General features: G+C 44.0%; 1 protein-coding gene across 5 annotated transcripts in view; it reads left to right on the forward strand.

Moving 5' to 3' along the window:
• The window catches only part of Ldlrad4 (low density lipoprotein receptor class A domain containing 4), a 313,809-nt gene that overhangs the window by 95,882 nt on the left and 193,238 nt on the right, over positions 1–24,689 (forward strand). For 4 of the 5 annotated variants that reach the window (XM_026783320.1, XM_026783324.1, XM_026783322.1 and 1 more), the window contains exon 2: positions 23,718–24,192. In XM_026783320.1, the coding sequence (XP_026639121.1) occupies positions 24,153–24,192 (40 nt within the window). In that variant the 5' untranslated portion in view covers positions 23,718–24,152. Of the gene's footprint in view, positions 1–19,828; positions 19,908–23,717; positions 24,193–24,689 lie in introns of those variants that run through there. The other variant, XM_026783323.1, reaches the window with a different exon arrangement.

Genomic DNA, 24,689 nt, shown 5'->3' on the forward strand with positions numbered 1-24,689 from the left:
CACTCAGAGATGGAGACAGACAGGAAGAGAGGAGGGAGTGTTTTTCTCTTATCCTGTCTAGTTCACATGTTTATAGTTGTTGAACCGCCTGAAATAAACCTAAAAGCAGTAACGGCTGCTCTTGACTCTGACAGAATCCTCACCCATGAACACGGCAGTGCCCTTATTGAATGCTGCGTAAGTGGATTTGTTTGCAAATGCTTCTGGGAGTGTAAAGGTTACTATCATACATATGTTTACTCTGCAAGATAAGGTTATGGTGAAAAGAGAAATAAACTGGACCAGGCTGTTGGTCTTTGGATTCCTACGACGAACACATTAGTTTCTGAGACTTATTTGGAGTTTTTTCCTCTGTAAGTAGAAAAGAAGATCAATTGCTGTCAGCGAGCCATAGGAATTCTGCTTGCCCCTTTTGTTTTTACCTGGGTACGTTTGTGGGAGACGCAGCATGAGTGGACAGCGAAAGAGCTCTCCTAGTACACTTACCATTGACTTGGCTTTCAGTGAGGAAGGCAAAGGCGAGACTGGGGAGGGCTTTGTGGCTGCTGCATGGGGGCAGAGGAGAGGAAAGCAGTCTGGGAAAGTTTGTAATATGAGTTGCATTTTTGTTTATGCGTTGTTTGAGTATTGGATATGAAATTTGAGCCAAGCTACAGTCTGCCATGGTAAGGGAGACGAAGGCATTTGATAGTTTACTTACCACATTTTAAGGACTACTCCTTTTTGTAGTTTGAGAATGCATTCACTTGTTGAAATAACTTTTTTATATGGAAAGCATATTATCTTAAATCTTCTCCTTTGTATATGTATTATGCTTTGTGTCCTTGTTGTATATAAAGATACAGTATTACCATAGAAACATAAATCCAGAATAGGTACAGTACCCAATATACTCATGATTTTTTTTAAAGTAATGGATCAAAAATGTATTTCTTGATTTATTAAAATAGTAATTAAAAGGTTATTGATGGGGTTGAAACACAGAGCCTTGCACATTCTTGGTCTGGGAGTTTAAATGAGATGCCCTTCATAGTCTAGGGCATTTGACTACTTGGTCCCCAGTTGGCAATGTTTGGGCAGTTTAGGTGGCGTGGCCTTGCTAAAGGAAGTATGTCATGGGGGGGGGTCATAGACTTTGAGATTTCAAAGCCTCAACATCATTTCCACTCACTCCAGTCGCTTCATGCTTGTGGTTTAATATGTGAGCCTGCAGCCTGCTGTTACAGGCTATCACACTTCCTGGCATTGACAGCGATCGACTCTTACCTCTCTGAACCCATAAGGCCAAATAAACCCTGCCTTCTGTAAGTTGCTTTGGTCGTGGTGTTTTGCCATAGCAACAGAAAAGTGACGGATATTCTACCACTTAGCTACATGCAGTGTCAAGGCAGCATAGTCACTGCTAGTTTTTTTCTTTTGTGTGGTAATCTGTGTGGATATGTATTAAACAAGCAGTAGTGTTTTCAGATTTATTAAACTACAGCTCCTTGACATGGCCGTCACCACCGTCCATCTTTAGAGCCTTGCCTTGTTTACACACTGAAATTCTGTACACATTCTGTAGTGTCCTGAATTTACACTAAGTCGTCCTGAAGTCAAGCTCCTGAAAGATGCCACTCTAGTCCCTGTCTTTGGGTGTGACTACCGTGTACATGGAATCACACACCATTTGTTCCTTAGCGATGACCTTGTGTTAGCACGGTGTCTTCAGTGTTCATTCATAGTTGTAGCACAAATAAAAATGTCTTCTCCATTTCCACCCGAATTGCTTGCTAAACTCTTCTTAAAGATTTCCAGAGCTTCTCTACTCTGTAGCTCCATACTGCTTCAGATTCCTCCAAAAATGAGTTTCAGTGGCCTGTGAACCACATGGTTCACAACAGGCACATCTTGGCACCAATTTCCAGCGATATTTTTGTCACCATGTTAAATTACTGCCGAGGTCTAGTCTTGGCTCGGGTTCAGGTCCTGAGATGGGGAAAGAGTCTCAGCACAAGGAAAACTTCTGACACCCCCCCCCCCACCAGGGTTGCACTCAAGTGGCCCCGAATAGCGCAGGTCTTCTTTATTTCTACTTAAACAGCGTTTTTCTTAACCAGGGTTACACGAACAGCTTTATTACTGGCTTCTGTTTTTGACCTTAAGAAATACATAATAATTTAAGGAATACATCGTGATCATTATGAAAGCCCCCATTGTTCCCCTTTATGCTTCCCCAATACACTGTCCTACCCCCAATCTAACCTTTTTCTAGACATAGAGGTCAGCATCTTTGCAGGCTGAACTAAACATCCAGCCAGGCACATCCTGCTCTCAGGGCACTGATGTCAGCTGACAACTACTTGCGGTTACAAAGTTAAAAAAATAATAGACATGGGTACCATGCTTTAAGGACAACAATATAGACAATTCTTTCACATCTGCAAGATATGCTTTTAACAGTTCCCTTTTCTGCAAGAGGAGTCCCATGTCTCAACTTCTCTAGAAAAGACAGACTTTGACAGGCACTCTTTCCCCGTTCCATGACACCATTCTGCTTCCACCAATGTCTGGTAAAGATGGATCTAGCCATCCCTCATTTTGCATTGCTTCGAGTCTTGTTTTCTCTTATGTACCTAACTATCTCTGTTGAGTCAGAAAAGTTCCTAGGATTAGGAGTTGCAGTTAGTAGTAGTCCCAGATGAGAGATTTGAGAAGCTTTAATCCTGTGTTGAATCTTAGGGGAAAATATCTGAAAAAAACAAACAAACAAACAAACCAGAATTTCCAGGAAAAATTTCAGCTGTTGCATGTGTGACTGACAAAGTAAAACTAAAAACCACCCAACGAATCAACAATATGAGAGAGAAAAGAGCCGGCAAGCTGTATGAATTTTGCAAATTCCTATGCTGTCCCATGGACTACTGGTCCTTGCCAAGTGAGAGTGTTTCCACAGGTACTTTTCCCTGAGGAAACCTGTTGGACAGGTAGTCATATTCTAGGCTGCATGGCTCCCAAGAGATGAACTGAAAAGCAGCATGTAGCATGCAGCATTTATTTCTGCTCACGGTTTCAGAGGGTACAGTCTCCTTGAGACTGTGGGAGCGAGAGGATGCTTGTGTCCATGTCAGGGGGCCAGGATACAGAAGGGAAGCTGAAACCTGGGTATTATTATTATTTATTATTATTATTATCATCATCATCCAAGGCCATCTTCCATTGGTCCACAGTGTCCCAAACAGTGCTGTATGCTGTGAACTAAAATTTTAGATGCTTGAGCCTTTGGGGGATGAATTTCACATTTGACCTATACTCAGTAGCTGAAGGACAATGAGAACACGGTTATAAGACATTGATGGAATTGTCCACAAAAGGGGCTGTTAGGTAATGGCTTTCCTCTTTCTACAATTATTTTAGCCACATGTAAGCAGTACTTTGTGATTAACCGCTCACTCTAGTTCTCTGCTGCTCTGTTTTTCTCTGTAACAACAAAAAGAAAGGGCTCACAGGTCTATGACAGATGAAGATGGATATGAGCATATCCTGGGGAATCTAGTAAGGTGGGTAATGATTGAAATGTTGGTCCTTGATCAGAAAGAGTGTCCAGTTCCTTTGACGATGGTGGTCTTGGCTTATGTGTCTCAGAGATTCCTTCCAGCCAGGAGGCACCTGGCCGAGGTGCAACTGAGACTTGGTTATATTTATCTCAGTCTTTGGCTTTTGAAATGACACAACTATAGGATATTTTCAGCTTTCGATGGTGCGTGGAGGGTGTGAGCTGGAGGTGAATAGATATTAAACTTCACACTATGGCAAGTCTTAAGGGACAATCCCTTTTAAGTGATATGCAGGCTTGGGCACATAAGATCTCGGCCAGACTCCCTTTATCCAGGATAAGATCTCAGCTTCTCTGAGCCATTTTGGGAAGAGGTGTGTGTCAGTCAGACCGAGAATAATGATGCCCTGTAGGCTATCTCTTAGAAAAATGTCTTCCTTCGGAGGGATTGTCGTCTAATTGTGGGTTCAGCAAGGTGAAAGAATGCAAGTGATTGAGCTACCCATGCGACTTCATACCAAGTGATGATGGCATTTGGCAACTAATCATGGTCCTGTTTATTTAGGTTTTGGTCTCCATGCTGTTTCTTAATCCCTGTGCATACGTTCATTACAGGTATCAGTACTGAAGAAAGTCAGCCTGACAACAAAAGATCCTTGCTTTCCTTTCTGGTCACGGCGTTTTCAGGTCATACAGAATAACCACAAATAACGATGGGCAGGGACATGAGTAAAAGTGCTGATTTTTCACTTTGACTTTAAATGTATCTGCCATCTAAATCATTTGCAGAGATCACTTGACTTTAAACAAAACTATTCACTATCATTTTAAAAAAGGCAGAGAAGAGACAGTGCAGTGCAGGGAAACTGGACACATCACACAAGTCTTCAACTGCAGTGCAAACTGGGTAATGGAGGACTGGTGTGCTCTCTTTCACACTGCCAGTAGGAGGCGCTGTGAAGGTGCCTGTTCCTGGCTCCAGGGAGAAGCTCTGGGGGATTCTCTCACCCTTTCTGCCTTTATCGCTACTGATCTCTGCAGAACACCCCCTTTTCCTCAGAGGAGGAAGGAGGTGGGTAGGGACCGAGTATAAAAATCCCACCAAGGGGCTGTAGTGATGGCTCAGCGTTTACGAGTACTGGCTGCTGTTCCTGAGGACCTGGGCTTGATTTCAAGCCCCCAGTGGTAACTAACAACAACTACCCATAACTCCAGTTCCAGGGGGATCTGACACCCTTTCCTGGCTTCCATGGGCACCAGGCATACACATGGTGCACAGACCTACAGGCAGACAAAAGACTCATACACATAAGTAAAAAATTTTTAAAAAATCCCATCAAGAATTTCCTTTAAGATTGGCACTTATCAAATGTGCCTTATCAGTTGCAGTTTATTGAGGGAGTGATTTGATTTGTTAGCAGTACGTGTTTAATGTTCTGAGGATCCAAACACACCTGCGGGAAGAATTCATTGCTCTCCCGAAGACACTTGACATGGCTGCAAGGCATTTCTGTGTTATTTACTCCAGGCATGCTTCTGAATGCCAGCGTATAAGGTATATATTAAGAATCATTTTAATAATACAGTATGCCAGCCTTTTTCAGATATAAGTACTAATATGATGAAAATGTTGGGCTTAATGAAAATTGTGTGTGCATATATATATAGATATATATGTATACATACACACACACACATATATATACAAAAAATTATGCCTAATTCTTATTACATATCACTTTGGCTGTTGGTTCCATGGCTTTAAGTGCAGCTCTCTCCTTTGAGACAGTCAATTTCATCCTGGCGCTGAGTCAGATTTTGTTCCATTTGCTAAGAGATTAGGACGTGGACCCTTGGGGCCTCTCCTGTGGGTTCTGTCATCAGGGCTCAGTGATTTCATCTTTCGGGAGGTCTAGATGGCATCATTGCTGTCTTCCTCCTGGCCAGATTTCTCACTATACGCTGAGAAGGGAGTGCTACATGAGAGAGAGTGAGGTGTGTGTTTCCCAGAAAGGGCCCCTCCCTTGGTAAAGCAGCTGCACAGCAATGCCTCCTCCATTGACGGGGTCTGTCCCCAGGTAATCAGAGGAGGCTCGTGGCAGGTGGGGGTGGGCCTACTAGGATTGCTTTCAGCAACAGGGTTGCCTATAGGTGGCAGGTCTTGATTATGACAATTTAACGGGAGCCTAAATTTGCATTTGTAGCCACTGAATTCTGTGCTAAAGACTCACCCTTGGGACAGAATGTGAGCAAAGGTGTTATAGTAAGGAAAAGAGAGAGAGACAGGCAGACAAAGATAGATGTGGGGTGCAATGGTGCACTTCTTTAACCCCATCACGCAGGAAGCAGAGGCAGGGAGATCTCCATGAATCAAGGACAGTGTGGTCTCTCTCCATAGTGAGGTTCAGGCTAGCAAAGCTACATAGTGAGACCCTGTCTGTGGCAGGGGAGGGGGGCGGCAAGGGAAGGAGTGGGGAAGGGAAAGAATATCTTTTGAGCTTTCCGTACCTGCAAACCAACCTTTCTGCTAGAGGTGGTAAAATACCGTGTAGTTTCCTGAAGGTGTCTGACAGCTGTGCTAACCTGAGAATCTCCCAGTTTGCATGGGAATGTTTCTTTGGTGTGGCACTACCACTCTGTCTTCAGTATGGAGCGCAGAATTGGGCTTCTATAAAAACTGTACCGGTCACCATGATAGTGGTCGCATCATTTAAGATTCCTTGCAGCAAGAGCTGCAAGGTGTGACGTGAGGAATCTCATGGCCAACTCTTGCTGCTGTTTGGTTTGAGACCCTGTGCCAGTGGGGTGCAGCTCACTCTGTCTCCTTGTTTCATGTTTACAGCCAGGTACTCCAAACTGGAACTGAACAGAAATATAAACTCATTTTTAAGACAAATTCAACAAGACATGAAGAAAACCCAAAAGATAAAAGTAGAGAAAAACAAGTGACATATCTAATGGTGTGGGAGCCAGTTTCTTAATTTTGAGAAGGGGGAGCACAGAGATGACAGACATCATAAATTGTACTTGAATAAATATTGGTCTTACAGGCAGGAGATACTATGGCAATTGCATGAGAAGCAGGGATGACTAGATAGGAGTGCGTTGGATTCTTGAATGCCTTCAGATCAGAGTTTGATTAGAAAATACAGCATTTCTTTCTTGGTTGCCCCCGAGTCATGATATTTTTAGGATATGCTGTAGCTATTAGGTTCATCATGAGGTGCAGGCTCCAGCGGAGGCTAAAAATAAGACGGAGACCACAGGCGGGTGAGAGGGTCAGTGCGCAGGCTGCGAGTTACTTTTTTTTTAAAAAGAACCTCCTTTAAAAAGGACCCCCACCAGAGGAAAATGAGGCTAGAAACTAAAGTGCAGGTTTTTCAAGTGAGTGTGTGTGTGCTTCGATTATTCCAGCACCCAAAAGAGCTATGTCTCTAGAACAAAACCTGCTTATGTGTCATGTTGGGAAGACGGCTTCACCTTTTAACTCGGGTATTGTCTGGATTACATTTGGTTTATGACCTTGGCTTTGAGGAGCTGTTTGGACAGCTGACAATAGTAATGCTAGTTCTCACGTCCATAATAAAATATGTAGTGTCTGGCACAGGACTGTCATCAAATCAATATTGCTTGTGCTCTCACGGGTACCTTAAGGCTTTATAATGATAATCATTCTCATTAAAAAATGTGAAACCTTCTAATTGACAAATTAACAGCAGTAGAACACTCGTGTAAGTGGGACGGCAATGCGACTTGGCTCTTGAGTTTTTGCCTATCAAGATTAAAGGCCTCTGCAATAACCCCCAGGGCCACCATGCTTCTTCCTTTCATCTCTTCTGGGTCCAATCTCATTGTTAGGAGGCGTTAACAGGGTGGACAGAGATCTTCCTCTGAACTTTAGAAGGCTGCTCTCCAGTACATGTATACGATGATCATATAAATGCCCTACCCCCAAGAATAAGTATAACCGACCTAAAATGAGCTATGATGTATATCAAATGAAAACATTATGTAAGTGTGTCTGTGGTGGGAGATTATTTTTGGTAAACTCTGCATATAACATCTGATCCAAAGGATGTGTGTGTGTTGAGGTATTGCTTGAGTTTGGCAGTGGGAGTAACAAGTGTTAATTTATTAATATTTTTCATTCTTTTCTAAAGTGAACATTACCTTTTAAAAACGCTCTTCAAAAACAGATGCTGGTGTGTGTGTGTGTGTATGTGTATGTGTATGTGTGTGTGTGTGTGTGTGTTTGTGTGTGTGTGTGTATGGCACTTATCATACAAGTAACAAGCACCTTTTAAGATCCCCCAGTGGAAGGAGGCTCATTGCTCCCGACTTCCTGCACACGTCAGGTTCATGGCGCTTTGCGCAGCAGTTCTAACAGAAATGCCAGTCGTGTTTGAGAAGTGTGCTGATGGAATGAGCCAGTACAGAACGGTGCCCTTGTAATCAGCAGCCCCCAGCCTAGTAGGGAAACAGGATGGACGCCGAAAGTGGTGAGGGATGGATACAAATATTTGGCGGGTTGCTAAGTCGTACAGTACAAGCGGTGAGCAAGGCTGTTCACTATGAAATGAGGACACGGCATGGGTGTGCAAAGTATAGGAAGGAAGGCTCCATACAGGGGCTGCTGGGAGATGCCTCTCCGTGGCTTTCTTAGGTCTCTCTCCTGAAGAAGAGCTGCTGCCTGGCTTTGGAAAAGACCCTTGGATAAGGGCTCTCCATGTTTTCAGCTTCAGTTTTCTCCTTTGACCTTACTCATTGGCTTTCCAAGAGTGATTGTGTGTGGGTGCACACAGTTTGGTTAGAAAATCCTTGAGACTTCTTGCGATAGGCACCCCTCTGGATGAAATGGCATCAGTCTGACAGGCTTTTTACAGGACATACTTCCGGCAGCAAATCAGTTTCCCTGTATTAGTGACTGATGTGGGAGGGCCTGGACCATAGCAGGCGGTCCTGAGTTATGTAAGAAGCAGAGGGGAGCAAGCCACAGCAGCAAGTCAGCCAGCAGCCCCGCTCCATGGCCTCTGCTTCAGGCTTGCTTTCAGGTGCCTGCCCCTCTTGAGTTCCTGCTCTGGCTTCCCACAGGGATGGATTGTTACCCGGACATGTAAGATGAGATAAACCCTTGTCCCCACGTCGTATTTGGCCATGGCGTTTCTCACAGCAGAAGAAACCTACCAAAACGATCATCTTTACTGTATTCATCATAATGCCGAGTCCTGAGCAAAATCTTCCAGGGAAAAGCAAATGAACTCCTGCCCTTACAACTGTTAGGATGAAACGAAGGGAGTACTATGTGCAGGAAAACTAGGAAGAGTGCAAACATAAGAAGTAACGACTGTACGTGAATTCACAGCGGCTGTGCAGAGCTGGCGTGTAAGAGCTGTGAACTGTGAAATATTTGTGGGTGTCGTGGGTTCAGGGCTGACTGAAAACTAGAAATGACATCAGACTTTACAATCATTCTGTCCTTCCCATGAAGTTGAGGAATCCAAGTTGAATAAGACATTTCCTTGCAAATAAGATGTGTAGATTCTGTTGTTGACAAATTATGGCTCATGTGCGGTCCATGTAATAGCTCGTGCTTAACTGTATCCGTAAAGTCTTACTGCAACATGGCTGCACCAGTCTGTTTTCGTGTTGTTGTGTGGCTTCTCTGATACTGTCACGACAGGGTTGTGGAGGAAGACAGAGACTACGGAGCCGTGTATAAAGCTGTTTACCATCTGGCCCTCTGTAGACGGTTTGCTGACGGCACCAATTGCCTTTTCCTGTAAACAGAAAGTAAACACATGTAGGCAGTAAATACTGACAACTGATTTTCTGGCTTGGGTCTCACAGACTAACAGATTCTAGAGGTTCTGGGTATACGCTTGTCTCTGCATCTATTCCTAATTATTTTTACTATTTTTGGTGGAGCACTTGACAGCCAGCTCATACTCTGTTGGCATATTCTGCCTCAACTGTTTTAGTGTGTGCATGCCTGTGTGCACTGGCACATGTGTGTATGTGCGAGTGTGCTTGCGTATCTTTTAAGTAAATCCTTTGCTTGTACTTACTTGACTAAATAATTCTCCCTTTTGCTCACCTAGAATACTATGTTTTCAAGTAAGATTATGACACCCCATCCAATAATCTTTACTCTAAATCTTTGCTTATATTTTAATTTAGAATATTAATATGCTAACCCTTTTGAAAAGGGTGCAAAGTATATTTAATGAACCTAACTTGTTTTTGAATAATACACTGGCATATTACATAATTTTCAATTATTTGATAGTTCAGGTAGAACAAGCATTCTATTTTTTATGAATTTGATGCCCTTATCTGAGAAAGGGACACGACCTTGTGCATTTTTCTTTAGAAAGAGATTTTAAGGCTGTTTGAGTTACTTATTTATAAAAATTTTACATTTTTTTTATGTGTGTGCTTGCGTCTGTGTTAATGCCTGCCGGTGTAGGTGGGCATCCATGGAAGTCAGAAGGGGGAACTGAGTCCCTGGAACGCAAGTTCCAGACAGTGGCAATCAATCCAGTGTGCGTGTGGGAACCCAAACTGGGTCCTCTGTAAATACTCACTGTGTACCACTGAGCCAGCTCTCCAGCCTTCAGCATGTTTTTTAAAATAGTAAATTCCTGAGTTTCCCCAATTCTGGTAAAATGATTCATAGGAAACCCATTCTTTAGCAATGCATCACTATTTACAAACATTTGGTTTGTAATTTGTGTCGTTTGCACATTTCCACCATTAGTTTGATCCTCAAATATGTAGAATTTGCTCTTATGTCTTGAGAAGTTTGAGAAGTCAGATGTGGAGGAGATAATCATGTTTATCTGATGGTGAAACCTGGAATGAATTCCTCCCTCCCCCTTCTTTGAGATGGCCTCACTGCGTAGCCTCTGCCGGCCTGGAGCTTACTGTGTAGACCAGGAAGGGCCTCAGACTCATGGAGACTCACCTGCTTCAGGCTCCCAAGTGTTGGAATTAAAGGTGTGCACTCCCATGCCTGGAAATTTCTCCTTTTTTTTTTTTTTTATTTTTCAAGTCAGGGTTTCTCCGTAGCTTTTGGTTCCTGTCCTGGAACTAGCTCCTGTAGACCAGGATGACCTCGAACTCACAGAGATCCGCCTGCCTCTGCCTCCCGAGTGCTGGGATTAAAGGCATGCGCCACCAACGCCCGGCTGGAAATTTCTCCTTTAAGGAACATATCGTTACATAGGGTTTCATTATGACATTTTCTAATTTATAACAACGTGACTTTCTCTGGTGCAGCCCATTTTATAATGCATAACCCCATGGCTATCTCTGGTGCAGCCCATTTTATAATGCATAACCCCATGGCTATCTCTGGTGCACCCCATTTTATAATGCATAACCCCATGGCTATCTCTGGTGCACCCCAACACTCATTCTTGTCTCCCTGGCTCTTCTAGTTGTCTCTTCTATTTTGATACATAATATCGAAGTTCCACAGGAGAAAATGTTTTTCATTTGTGCTATTGAACTTAAGTGATGAAGGTCCAGACCGTCCTGTTTTCTCCAGAATGAGACAGATACCGTGATGTAAGATACAGGCTGTGTGTGAATAAGACAGATACTATGATGTAAGGGTTCATACTGTGTGTATATATCAATCAACTTTTATTTACTTATCTATTGACAGCAAAACTGATTCCGTATCTTGACTCCTGTAAATATCGCCACAACAAACGTCTGTATTATAGGTATTTCTGTGGTATGTTGACTTTGCGAGGTAAATTCTCAAGAGTGATATAGATAGCTAGAACAGGCTTTAATTGTGTTTTTAGTGTTCTGAGACATTTTTGTGCTGATTTCCAGAGAGGCTATTCTAATTTACATTCTTGTATGATTTTTTAAGTGTTCTGTTAATCTGTTCTTCTGATCTACCTAGTCATCTCTAGGGGACAGAAAGAACTTGAGGAATAATAGGAAGCAGACATGAAGTCCTCATCAGCTCTAAGGCCAATACAGCCTGCTTCACAGGCCTGAGGGGAAGGTAGCGATGCGCGCTATGCAGAAGTGACTGCAGTCTCCAGCTTTGCCTTGTGGAGAAGCCTCTAGGGCTGAGTTTACTGGATTCTAGGATCTCCCTGCTAGGACATAGTTAGAAACTGAACCAAATTCAATACCCCCTGGGAGTTGTTTGGCAATATATCATTTTAGGCCCTGTCTCAGATCTGCTGGACTTAACTCTGGTTTATCAAAATTCCCACAGAATTCACAAGCATATTAAAATTTTGGGAAGCTCCAGCTCGCTCAGGACATTAGTTTTCCAGAAGGGGTCAATGTCGGAATCACCTTTTGGAGCTATGAAAGAGCACAGAGCTGTAGTCCAAGCTCCCAGGGGTACCAGTCCATGAGGTGCAGACCCATTGGTGTGCTGGGATTCCTCTCTCTGATTGGCTGAAGGGATGTTTGAGAAAGGAAGTCACAGCTGACTTGACTCACGTAGGCCAGCCGGCCTTGTTCTCTGAGGTTCTGTTTTATTTCTACAGGGTTCATGGAGGCCCGCAGGCACAGCTTCTGGCATGACTGGATGTTTGCAGGCAGTCTAGATACCCAACCTCCATTCCTTTCTCTTCCAGTTCCCATGGAAACAGATGGGGGAGGGTGTGGAGACTGGGCATGGTGCTATCTTTACCCCGTTTTTTTGGTGATGGAAGGTCTGTTTCCATGGGAACTAGAAGGGAAAAGGGATGGTCGTGGAGTAACTAGACTGCTTTTAAATTTCAATGGCAGCCTCTGTACTCTATAAAACCTACTTTTCCCAAGTTTACAGCTAGACCAGGAGAGTTCTTGTATCTCTAAATGTAGCTACATTTATCTGTAGGGGAGGGAGGGGGCAGTAAGAGGAAGCTCCATAAATATCCTTGCCAATATTTTCTTTTTCCTCCAGGAAACCATTTTTAGGTGTTGGTATAGGTTATTTAAAAACTGTCTTTAGCTATTATTTTTTGTGTGGTTTTATTGAACATAATAACATGGTTTTATTCAAAGGAAGTATAGAGATGAGTCATTTCAGGTAGGAGAGAGTGACTTCTCAGATGGGGGAACCCTCGTAGCTCGTTAGTCATTGTGTGTTACATGGTGGCTGACTCTCTCGGTTGCAATGGAAAGGCGGTCTAGGGCCTCAAGGGACACACGAGGGGCCAGGGTCCCAGAGTAGTCACATGACTAAGATGGAGAGGTTTCGTCAGCAATAAGAAAAAAGTAAACCAACAGTACTGACATCTCTAAGTAACTATTTGACGACCACACTAATTTTTATATTGGTTTTTATTGAGCTCTACATTTTTCTTTGCTCCCCTCCCTGCCATTCCCCTCCCCTTCAACCCTCTCCCAAGGTCCCCATGCTCCCAATTTACTCAGGAGATCTTGTCTTTTTCTATTTCCCATGTAGATTAGATCTATGTATGTTGGATCTATGTAAGAGGAAGCTCCATAAATATCCTTGCCAATATTTTCTTTTTCCTCCAGGAAACCATTTTTAGGTGTTGGTATAGGTTATTTAAAAACTGTCTTTAGCTGTTATTTTTTGATGACCACACTATTAAACTCTGATGAAGGCAGGCCTTGGTTAAATCAGTGCGCGTTCAGCTGTGTGTTGGAATCCATTAGGACCTTTCTGCTGTTTCAGCTTTCCCCTCTCCTCCCCTTACCTAAGCAGCTTATGTTCTCCTCCCAGACCCTTACCATTGAAGGACCATGCTGCATCTTCTTGAGGCTCTAACAACATCACACAATGCTACCCTGAGCCCCCGCTGTCTGGGAAGGAGTCACTAGGTGTCCATGGAGGATGCATGGGTCTTTTGTGGTGTTCCCTCATCCTTCATGACTCTGCCACGCAGTCTGTCAGTGCTGCAGTTTAGGGAACGGAAGACTGAGGCCCGGACAGGTTATGTCATGTGCCTGAGGCAGCTTTGGTGAGCTGCTCAGCCGACCTGGCATTCTCACTGTGGTGTATGACTCCAAAGCTGTGCCTGTCCTGGCGTTCACGGCGCCCGCATAGTGGTAACAGGTGTGCAGGTGCCAAGGGAATTTTAGAGTACTTGTCTAATGAGAGCCCCCTTCAGCACCCACCCCTTCATTCTGTTTATCATTTCCTCCAGCCAGCTAAAAGCGCCACAGCTTGCTATTTCGTGAGGTATGAAAGTTGTTCTTCATAGGTGTCATTTGGGAGGCCGTGTTTACTTTTCAAAACTGCAGGGAGAAATGCAGAGACGTGGCTGTGCACTGTAATAAAGTCTCCTCCCAGCCACATGTCTCCGGTTTCTCCCTTACCTGCCTCTTTAGTCTGGCTGCCCAGGGCTTTGGATCCCCGGGCCTCTGGCTGCAGAAGTTTGCTGAGAAAGAGTAAGAGTTAAGTAAGTCATTTCTTAGGTGTTGACTCCAGGGTGGGCAAGAAACAAATAAGGGTTGGATTTTGGTAGGTTAAAAAGGCAGGACTGAAGGTGGAATAGTTTTAAGTTTTAAAAGTCTCTCTGTGTGTATGGTGTGTGTGTGTGTGTGTAGGGTGTGTGTGTATATGGAGTGTGCGTGTATGTAGTGTGTGTGTAGTGTATGTGTGACTTATGCACAGGTGTCCCACAGAAGAAGCAGGTCCTGTGGAAGAACAGCAAGCTCTCTTAACTTCTGAGCCATCTCTCCAGCCCCAGGTTTTAAATGTAGAGGAGGCTGGCTGTCAGGCTAGGAGGGTCCATGTTGGTGTGGTCAGTGTGTGATTTCAAGCTTCAGGTTTGGTGGTCGTTGCCTCTTGTATCTGGAGTTCTTGCTGACATCTGGGAATTCTGTGGCTTGGGTCTGGTTATAGATGCATTAAGGCAGATATCACTAAGTGTTGAATAGTGAATGTATGTAACAGCCTCTTGCTGACTTGAGCACCCTTAGGAAAGCAATCACCCCTTCTAGCTGCTCATTGGTGCTTCTGTAGCCTGGCAAGGTGGCAGGTGCGTGATGCAGGTGCGTGAGCGGATTCTCTGATCCTTCCAGGTCCAGTGTGGAAAAATGGCTGCTCTTCAAGGCAGACATACATTCACAACTCCTCCATGTCCAACCTCCTAGGAAAATCAATATTTCCCTTAAGATATATGGAGTCGGGGTGTCTCATCAGATGGTTTGGTGTGCCAAGGCTTCTCACAGATGTAGCATTCGGTAGTGTAAGTAGTGGCGAGTGAGAGCTCATTCGTTACACTCTTGAGCCAGTTGCTGCTGGTGTCAGCTCTGGAGCCAACCTTAGAAGGTACCATTTTGTGTAGCAGCATTTAAACATCCATATCATTCATCTCTTTGGATTTCTGTGGCCTGAGTAAGTTGTTCCACCAATAGAGGCTGACTGGGTTTTAGAACTTGGTATGTCTCAAAAGATGGCTTTGCGCTTTGCCCATGGAATTCCAAGCCATTCTCTTGCAAGACTCAACTAGATATTATCTTGAAGTTTTGTATGAGACTCCACATTTCTCCCAGGTGGTTGTGTTATTAATTGCATATTTATTCTGGTTCCTATAAACAACAAGAAAGCACAGAATGATTGAATTGGGAGTGGAGGAAAGAGGCTGGATCTGTGCCCACAGTATAGGCCATGATGACCTTTCTTCTTCCCAGTGGTTAGCAAGACTTTAATGGGCTTTGGGGCTTTAATTATTCCTTCACACGACAGGCTACTAAGTAACCCTGAGGGGTGTGTGCATGTGTGCACGTGTGTGTGTGTGTGTGTGTGTGTGTGTGTGTGTGTGTGTGTATATAATGTATGTATATGTGGAGATTAAGGAATGCTATGCCTCATAGGTATGGGACGCACACACACATATACACACATACACACACACATACATGCAAACCTGTTGATTTTTTGCACTCCATTTTTGGCTCTTCTGCTCTAACATCCCACTGGTGTACACAGAACCACTGCATTTACCATGGACAAGGCTGGACCTTGTAAATGGTCAGAAGTGATCTACGCTGGGTACCATGGGTGTATGACTGGATGCCAGATGAGCAATGGTGGTATGAGAATTGGTTGTTCTGCTTTTCTCGCGTCTGTTCACTATGAGCCAGGAGTTGGCACTGGAGGGGATGGGGCAACTGGGAGTTTGGACTCTGGGACACTCCTTCCAAGTTTGTCAGGAGAGGTTGGTAGCATGTTGGTAGCATGTTGGTGGCATGTTGTCTTCATCTAGTTCTATTTCTGGGTGTTTGGGAAAGCTTGAGGAATGTTTGTGTGAAGGCCAGAAAAAACAATCTAGCATTTTACATGACAGCAAATCGCTCAGGGATGTAGGAGGGAAGGCACACTAGCCTAGAGTAACTTTTCTGACAAGGAGATGTAAAACCTCAGATCCCCTTTCCAACGGTGCTTTCGCATTTTGATATTTTGGTATGAAACCATGAAAAGAGTGGGGTTCAAGAAGCCTCTTCCTTTTAAAGGCAGAATTCTTTCTCCTATTGTGCCACATTTCACTCCTAAGCCTTCCTTCACCCACACATCCTCTCTAATTTCCTACCCTCTCCCTTGCTTTTCGCCTGTTGTTAATTTTAGCTGACACAGGGTGATTTTTGTCTATTGAGAACTTAAAAAAAAATCAAGAGAAATCAACTGACAAACCATAACGTGAAAATGATTTTGCATCCAGTTGGGTTACATATGGACCGGAGGTGGATGTAACAACTCATTTTCTCCAAACCCTAACTTATAAGTCATTTGCTGAGGAAGTTCGTAGTAACCGTAGGGCTGTGATTCCTCAGAACTCACTGGGTATTAGTGCTTCATACTTATTTTCTGTTTAAATGTGTAATAATTCACAGGGCAGATGTCATCATCCTTCATATTTTATAGCTGAGGTAATGGAGGCTACAAGTTGGGGCTGGCATTAAGTAAGTGTTCTCTGGCCCAGTGTGTGGAAAACGTCTGTGTTTTAAGTGGTGAAGGGCTCAGAGCCCACCCAGGATTGCTCCAGAGTTAGATCCTTGCAGCCGTTAGCTTTCTTGACTATGGTGACCTTGGTGCTTCTACAGTGATGCAGGGCCGAGGCAGTGGATTGAAAAGATAACTCGGGTATTAAAGATAGGTTCCAGGGAAGTCCAGCTTATATTTATTGGGCACTCGCTATATTCTGGTCTCCATCGTCAGTGCCAGGGATAGTTACAAAATCTTCAGGAGCCCTTCTGTAGACAGCCAAGGCAGAAAAACCTAAGTGTCTTGTGTGTTTGCTTGCTTCTGTCTTCTTCTCAGCACCTAATATGATTTCTGGTCAAATAATGGCCACACAAATTGTCTATGAAATATTGTGTGCATGGAGCTTTTGTGGTGTCCAGTAGTCCAGAAAGGAGGGCGTGTAATCGCGGAGCAGGCATGGTTTTCTGTCAGGGCTGTGAACTGCGGCTAGGGTGGCTAGGCAGGGGAAGGCAAATGGGTCCATGGTCTCCCTTTGTCTTACTCTCCTCACTTTGCACCCAATGCTGACCCTTTGCTGACCTTTCGTTTGCCTGCCATGCCCATTTTAAGTCAATTTTATCTGAAGGAAAGTTTTGTAGGGGATAAGGATGGTCGTCTAGGCTGGGGGTGGGAACGAGCCATGAGTGGGGTGGGAGTAACAGAGTCTCACACAGCCCCCTTTGCACCCGCAGTTCAGGTGTTTAGGACAGGTCAGATGATGTTTAAAGGGACCTTTAGAGGACTTTCCGACTCTTTGGCAAGCCCAGACCTTTTTCCTTCTTCATGTGAGCATTGTGGGCATGCCCACACGACCAGTTTTGACCGTAGGGAGTAGGGATCATGTCAGTATTCCACTTCCCAGACAGCAGGTTTGTACCGGTATATAATCCCTACTTTCAGCCCCCAGGCACCTTCCTCACCGGGCCAGCTTCTCCCTTGGGTCTGTGTGCCTGTGCAGAACGTTTTGGAGTTTGGACCTGTATCCAAACGCCTGGTTTTAGTCCTGGCTTCGTATACATCAACATACTAACTTTTGATTTGTTCCCGACTTTCTGTGAATCTCTGGAGTTTTCTCATCCGTGAATGAGGGAATAGGTAGATGGATCCATATGGCTTTCTCTGCTGCTGGATCACGTGAGGCAGTAATCAGACTTATCTATTCATAAAGGATAGTTTTATTTTTTTTCATTTTTTGGCAACCCCCCCTTTTTTTCAAGTTGGAGTTGAGCATCAGATTGCACCTTATTTATGTTTTATCCACCATTATATTTGCCATAGCAACATTTTTAAGGAATATCATAATAATCACTTTTCTGCAGCTTATCTGTGTGATTGAATCACTATATATATATATTGCACTTGCTTCCTGAATTCTTTGCCTAAAGGAGGCGCTGCTGAATTCTGAAGACAGAATCAGCGCCTGCTGAGCTACCCCAAGCTAGGATAACTTTGAGACTGCAATACAAAAGCTACCTGTATGTTATACCCACATGTCACAAAAATGAAAGTACCGTGGAGAATTCCTTGCACACGAGCTCACCTCCCCACATGGTAGGCACATACTTCTTTGACGAACACAGAGACCAGACACCCATGCAGAGCCTCTGTGGTTAGGCACCACGTGCTTCTCGTGTATGTTTGTCTTGTCTCCCTTGACCAGGCACGCAGCCACAGAGGGATATTCAGATTGGGAAGGTTCTTGGATTTCACCTTCTTCGTTTAGAAATAAGGAAATGGGAGTCTAGACAGGTGGAGGGACTTGACCAAGTCTGATACATGGGACAGAGTTCAGGAGTGGAGCTTTCCCTAGATACTTGTGTTTTTTCTTAAACAAATATCATTTTCTCTCTCTCTCTCTCTCTCTCTCTCTCTCTCTCTCTCTCTCCCTCCCTTTCTCCCTCTCTCTCTCTCTCTCCCTCTCTCCTCTCTTCTCCCCTTGCCTTTCTTGTCTCTTTATTTCTTTTCTCCTTTCCCCTCTTCCCTCCCTTTCTTCCTCCTCCTCTTCCTTCTCCTCCTCACTCTGCTCTCCTTTTCCCTTCCTTCTCCCCCTAATTTTTAGTTGGATTGGCCCTTGCCCAAGTCTCTACCATATGCCCTTTGGGAAGAGGATCTAAGTGACTGCAGCCCATGTTGGATGTGGACCCCTTAGCTTTTTTTTTCTCACATCTGCCTCAAGAAAAATCCTTAGCCACATTGGGTTTAAAGGTACCAGCAGAATTTGAGACATTCTGCTAATGTCATGATAGGATTCTCAAATGTGCTCAATTTTCAGTTTACCCAAGTTGAGAACCACCTCTTCAGTTTTTGGTGTGGCTTTTTTCTTCCTGGAGGGAATGAAAGGTTATCAGACATGGGTCATGTCTTGGACTTGATGGCCTGCAGCTTTCTGTTGCTTAGGCTAGCCATCACCTAGGTAACTGACACTCTGCCAGTGAAACAGTCGGCTCTCAGTGAAAGGAAATAAAAATACAAGCTCAGTGTTGACTCTTTGTATGCTATAATTTTTTGCATGTTACTTGATTTCGAAAGAAAGGATTTGGCACTTCGCAGTTGGGCTTTGGCCCCTGTGCCTACTGTGCGACCTTCCTGCTTCCTGAATTTCAAGTCTGTTTCTATCATGGATGTGTGTGTGTGTGTGTGTGTGTGTGTGTGTGTGTGAAAGCTGAAAGCAAAATGAAGTTTTCATTCTTGAATGATTCCCAGGAGGACTGTATTTCACATAAGTTTTTATGAACAGCTAGCAAGGCAAACTTATCCTCCGACTTACTCAGTTTGGTTTTGGGAGTGTTTATGTTTTTAAAAATGTTCCTTCCTGTGGGGGTGTTTTTCCACTGGGTATGTTCTATTTCCTTAGTTACTGTTGCTCTGTTTTGAAAGTGTTTCAAGACGTTCAAGTTCAGTATTAAGTGAATTTATTTCCTGGTTAGTCCTTCCCACCTTTCCAGGATAAATAGAACATCTGAGCAAGCATAAATTTTGTGTGTGTGTGATGCCAATGGGCTATCTTCAGAGGGTGTGATCTTGTGTGTGTGGCTCAGGCTGAGCCTGTGACCTTTTGTACTCGGTAAGTCTCCTCCCACCTCGATATTACCAAGCCTCAGGCTTTGGGAGTAGAGACCTACCCCCGGGTTCAGAGGCTGAGGAGAACTGTACCAGCGACATGTGTACGACGTGGCTCTCCTACACACTGGACAGTTGGGCCAGTTAGCCTCTGTAGGGTAGGTTTTTCTACCTCTGAAGTCTTGATAAATGAGACTAGATGCTGCAATTGAAAGAACTTCTGGTCAGCGGCCTCCAAAGGTCTTTCCCGGACAGGGCACTCGGTGTGACCAAAATAGCCCCACTAGGGGGTGAAAGACACCCCTCTTCTAGTCAAGAGGGTCAGAGCTGAAGACAACTTGGTGCATAGCACTCGTAAGTTCAAGGCTTGGGGTGGGTTTATTTTACAAATACTTGCTGAACTCTTGTCTGTCCCACATTTACCTCGTGGGAGGAACAGTATTTCGGAAGCATTGTGCTAAACCATTTCTTTCCTTCGCTCAGATACTCCTTCAGGATTTCTTCACTGGGCACCTATCAGCAAAGGGAGGGCTGTGTGTGCTGAGGAGGTTTAGAGAATCAAATAGGCCACCGCCTTTGTCCTCATGAGACGTGCAGGGAGAGAATTGTGTCCTGTGGTCAGGTCAACTGTATGGGGAAGACTGGGGAGCCAGGCTCCGGTCTCTCAGAGGCATTTGCTCTTCTACTCCTGGCTGTTTTCAGATGTTCTCCAAGGGTCTTTCTAGTCATGGCTTCAGCCTATTATATATATATATAATTTTTTCCCCTGGTGTATATTCTGGATATTTCTCCTTGGTCTGAGGAGCGTGGATTTCCTCTCATTGTGTAGGTTGTCTTTGTGCTCTGCTGACTATCTCAGTAATGCGGAAGACAGTCTTAGTTTGATAAGTTCATTCATTAATTTTGCCTTTTGTTTCCTGTGCTTCTAGGGGCATATAAAACCAAACCAAACCAAAAGGCAATATTAACAAATGCCAAGTCTTTCATAGTTCTATCCGTGCTGTATTTGGGATTGCTTTTTCTATGTGGTGAGAGATGGGGGTCCAGTTTCATTCTTCTGAATATGAATTTCCAGTTTTCTCAGCACTTTTTATTGAAGAGACTAGTTTTTTCCTTAATGTGTGTTTTTGGTGCCTTTGTTAAAGACCAGTTGGCTGTAAATATGTGCACTTTTGGGTTCTTTCTTCTGCCACGTAAGTCAGTGTGCTATTTCCTTCTGGTGCTTTGCTCTTTTGTTTAGTTTAGGTATCTAGATGTCTCATAATCTGCTCACACCGGCTTTGTAATCAGACAAATTAAAAGATCCTTTAGAAGATAAATATTTTTTTATATTTATTTATTTATTTATTTATTATGTATACAATATTCTGTCTCGTAAGTCAGTGTGCTATTTCCTTCTGGTGCTTTGCTCTTTTGTTTAGTTTAGGTATCTAGATGTCTCATAATCTGCTCACACCGGCTTTGTAATCAGACAAATTAAAAGATCCTTTAGAAGATAAATATTTTTTTATATTTATTTATTATTTATTATGTATACAATATTCTGTCTGTGTGTACGCCTGCAGGCCAGAAGAAGGCACCAGACCCCATTACAGATGGTTGTGAGCCACCATGTGGTTGCTGGGAATTGAACTCAGAACCTTTGGAAGAGCAGGCAATGCTCTTAATCTCTGAGCCATCTCTCCAGCCCCCGAAGATAAATATTTTTAAGACTCTTTGTATGCATGAATGTGCATGAGTGTGTATATGCCGTGGGTTTGTGAGCCTCCAAGGAAGTCAGAAGAGAGAACTGGATACCTTGGTGTTGGGGTAATAGGCAGTTATGAGCTGGGAACTGAACTTGGGTCTTTTAAAAGAGCAGCAAGTAATCTTAATTGCTGAGCCACCACTCCAGTCCTGGATTTAGGATCTAGTTTCCTAACTCAGAAGGAATGACATTGCTGTTTTCATGGGTATTATATTTAATCTGTAAATCATGTTGGAGGGTATGATCATTTTGGCAATAGTAATTCTTCTAATTCATGGACACGGTCTATCTTTCCAGTTGTGTGTATATGTGTTCACTTCAATATGCTTCATCAGTGTTTTGCAACTTTACATTGTAAAAATTCTTACTTCATTTGTTAAATGCATTGTTTCAAATGTAGTGTAATGCCAGGAATGGAGGAGGGTGCATGGAGGCTGGGAATTGAGAGCGATTGTGAGGAGCTTCAGGCATATAAGACACACTTCATTCACCAGCCCAGGGGCCTCTAGACAAGTAGCTGCTGGCTGGCACCCAGGCCCATGGTGTCACACATGAGTTACACACGGGCACACATAAGTGCATATACAAGTTGGTACACAGGCCACATAGAAGTAGAAGTAGACAACATATAGAGACAAACACACAGGCAGGCTGGCAAAGCTTATGCCTCTGGCCGCAAGGCTACATTTATACAGAACTCACACAAAAATGGCATTCTGTGAGCAATAGTTACACAGTGGAGGAGACCACTGTTTACTTTTGGGGTTCTCCAGACATCTGGTGTCAGTCATTTTGTGCTGACCCCCAGCTCACCAGATGTCCACATCAGTCCTATCTTGTGTAAGCATAAACTGGCCCTCGCTGCCTTCTGTTCCCAACATTAGATTCTGTCTTCTTTCTATCCTTCCTTCCTTCCCGCCCTCCTTCCTTCCCTCTTTCTTTCTTTCCCTTCTATTCTTCCTCCTCATTCTTGTAGACATTGTTTTTTTCCCTTCCTTTCTCCTTTCCTGCCTCCTCCCACCCTCGTTCTTTCTGCTTGTCTGTCTATCTTCTGTCTATGTTCTCCTCCTTCTTTGGTTTTGTTTTTTGAGACAGGGTTTCTCCTTGTAACAGCCCTGGCTGTCCTAGAACTAGCTTTGTAGACCAGGCTGGCCTCAAACTCACAGAGGTCCATCTGCCTCTGCCTCCCGAGTGCTGGGATTAAAGGCGTGCGCCACCACCACCGGCTTCCTGTAGGCATTGTGAATTGGAATATTTTTATTTCTTTCTTAGTAAGTTTGCACTGATATATAAAAATGGTTCTTATTTTTATAAAATGTTGATATTTTAGCTCTCAACTTTACTAAATGTATTAGTTCTAGCAATCTTCAGTAGACTATGTTCTTTTTCATATAGAATCCCAGGTGTCTGCCAGCAAGGACAGTTTGGCTTCATTTCTAAATTGGATGCTTTTCATTTTTTTTTCTCTTGCCTTTTTTCTCCAGCTAGGGCGTCGGATGCTGTGGTGAGTGGGTGTGGTGTTGATAGATGTGCTTGCCTTGTTCCTGGTCTTAGATGAAAACTTTTCAGCCTTTCTCATTGGAATGGTATTGGCTGCAGCTCTATGTCACTTTTTTGTGCTGAAGTGTGTTCTTTCTATACCTAATGCTGAGGGCTTTTCTCCCGGGGTTGGGGGATAGTGAAGTTTATTTTTTTTATTTTTTTTTTGTTTTTCGAGACAGGGTTTCTCTGTGGCTTTGGAGCCTGTCCTGGCACTAGCTTTGTAGACCAGGCTGGTCTCGAACTCACAGAGTTTATTAAATGTCTTTTCTGCTTCTCTGTAGCTGGTTGTTTGGAATTGTCTCCATTCTGTTGGTGGGCTGTGTCATGTGTTCTGATAAGGATGAAATCACCTTTCATCCCTTGGGTAAGCTTCACTTCACTATAGTGTAAGCTTCCTTCAGATCTTAATTCCTCATTCTTGGAGCACCGATGGCAGTTGACAGGAACTAAAGACCACTTCTAAGACCCCAGGAAATCAGTTCCTTAAGTGTGTGTGTGTGAAGTCTAAGTAGCTGAAGAAAGATGTTTGGAGATTGTGGGCTTATATCTGCTATTAGAGTGGCTTAAAATGGATAATGTGTTTGAGAGTTATAAATGGGGGTGTCCCCCTCACCAGTTACCCCAGTGTTCACAGAAGGGTCATGGTCATAGCTGAGCTGTGTTTTAATTTTTAATTCTGTCAGCCTATTAATCTGCTGGTGTGTTGTCTTGTGAGGCAAGGCCTCTCGATGTAAAGTCCGCTTCTCCTCTCTCAGTGAGTGCCTCAGCCTCCCAGGACTGGGATGACAGGTACACACCACCATGCCCAGCAGGTCTGTTGCTCTCACTGGTTCCCACGGTCCTGAAGAAAGTGACTTCTTTCTTTTTAATTTCAGCCAGAACAGAAGAAGCAGAGCGCAGAGAGTACCTGCTCCGAACATCCTGAGAGACCCTGGTGAGGCTGCGACTGCCTACTTCTTGGGAGATGCTGGCTGCCAGGAGGCCGAGGAGCCCTTTGTTTTGAGGTGGGACAGCAGGATTTCAGCAGGACAGCTTCTTCATTCCTGACCTCACCATGGCTTCAGCTCTCTGGCTGGACGGCTGATGTGACTGTGTGCCCCACATGCTGTTGGACTGTGCGCCATCCAGGTAGTGCCTGCTCACAGGGTGTGGGAGCACAGCCGGCGGGCATCAGATGCTCCCCCAAGTTGGACCAGCAGAGTGATGGACTTGGACAGGCTAAGATGGAAGTGACCTGAGGCCTTGCCCGGGCGGTTTCTTCACAACAGGACTAGTTAAGAATTGAAACACAGGCTTGTCTGGGGAGCAGTATGCCGGAAGCTGGTTTTCAGGCCACAAATGCGTTCACAGGTGAGAACACCCTCCACATAATTGGGAGGCTTTGATTTCACTATCAGGTACTGTGTAACAAAATACCAAACAACTGTATATAACATAGAAGTATATTTAAACATATAAGCCGAAGGCCATGCAGAGTCAAGGGTTCAGGCTGCCATGGTAACCGATTTCGACAAAATAATAGTATACTTTGCTGCCTTTCTCTAAATAGGGCTGTATCATTTGCAGAACAATGCATTAGTGATTTTTTTTTTAAAGGGCTAGGAAAACTCTCCAAGGGGAAATGCATTTCTGACCAGTAACCTTTCCCTTCCCATTTTTACTTTCCATCTTTTGGTTTATCAGACAAAGAGCTAGCTAATGTGGTGGTGGGCTGCCGTGGCTGAGTTAACTTTGCAGTTAGGATCACTCTCTTGTAAATGAACCTTCAGAGAAGCTAGGATTAAATCAGGATTTATTGTTGATTTTTTTTTTCCTCTACTGGCCAGCAGTTTGCACATTTTATGAGG

The sequence above is a fragment of the Microtus ochrogaster genome, chromosome 18, assembly GCF_000317375.1.
Source record: "Microtus ochrogaster isolate Prairie Vole_2 chromosome 18, MicOch1.0, whole genome shotgun sequence".
NCBI classification, from domain to species: Eukaryota; Metazoa; Chordata; class Mammalia; order Rodentia; family Cricetidae; genus Microtus; species Microtus ochrogaster.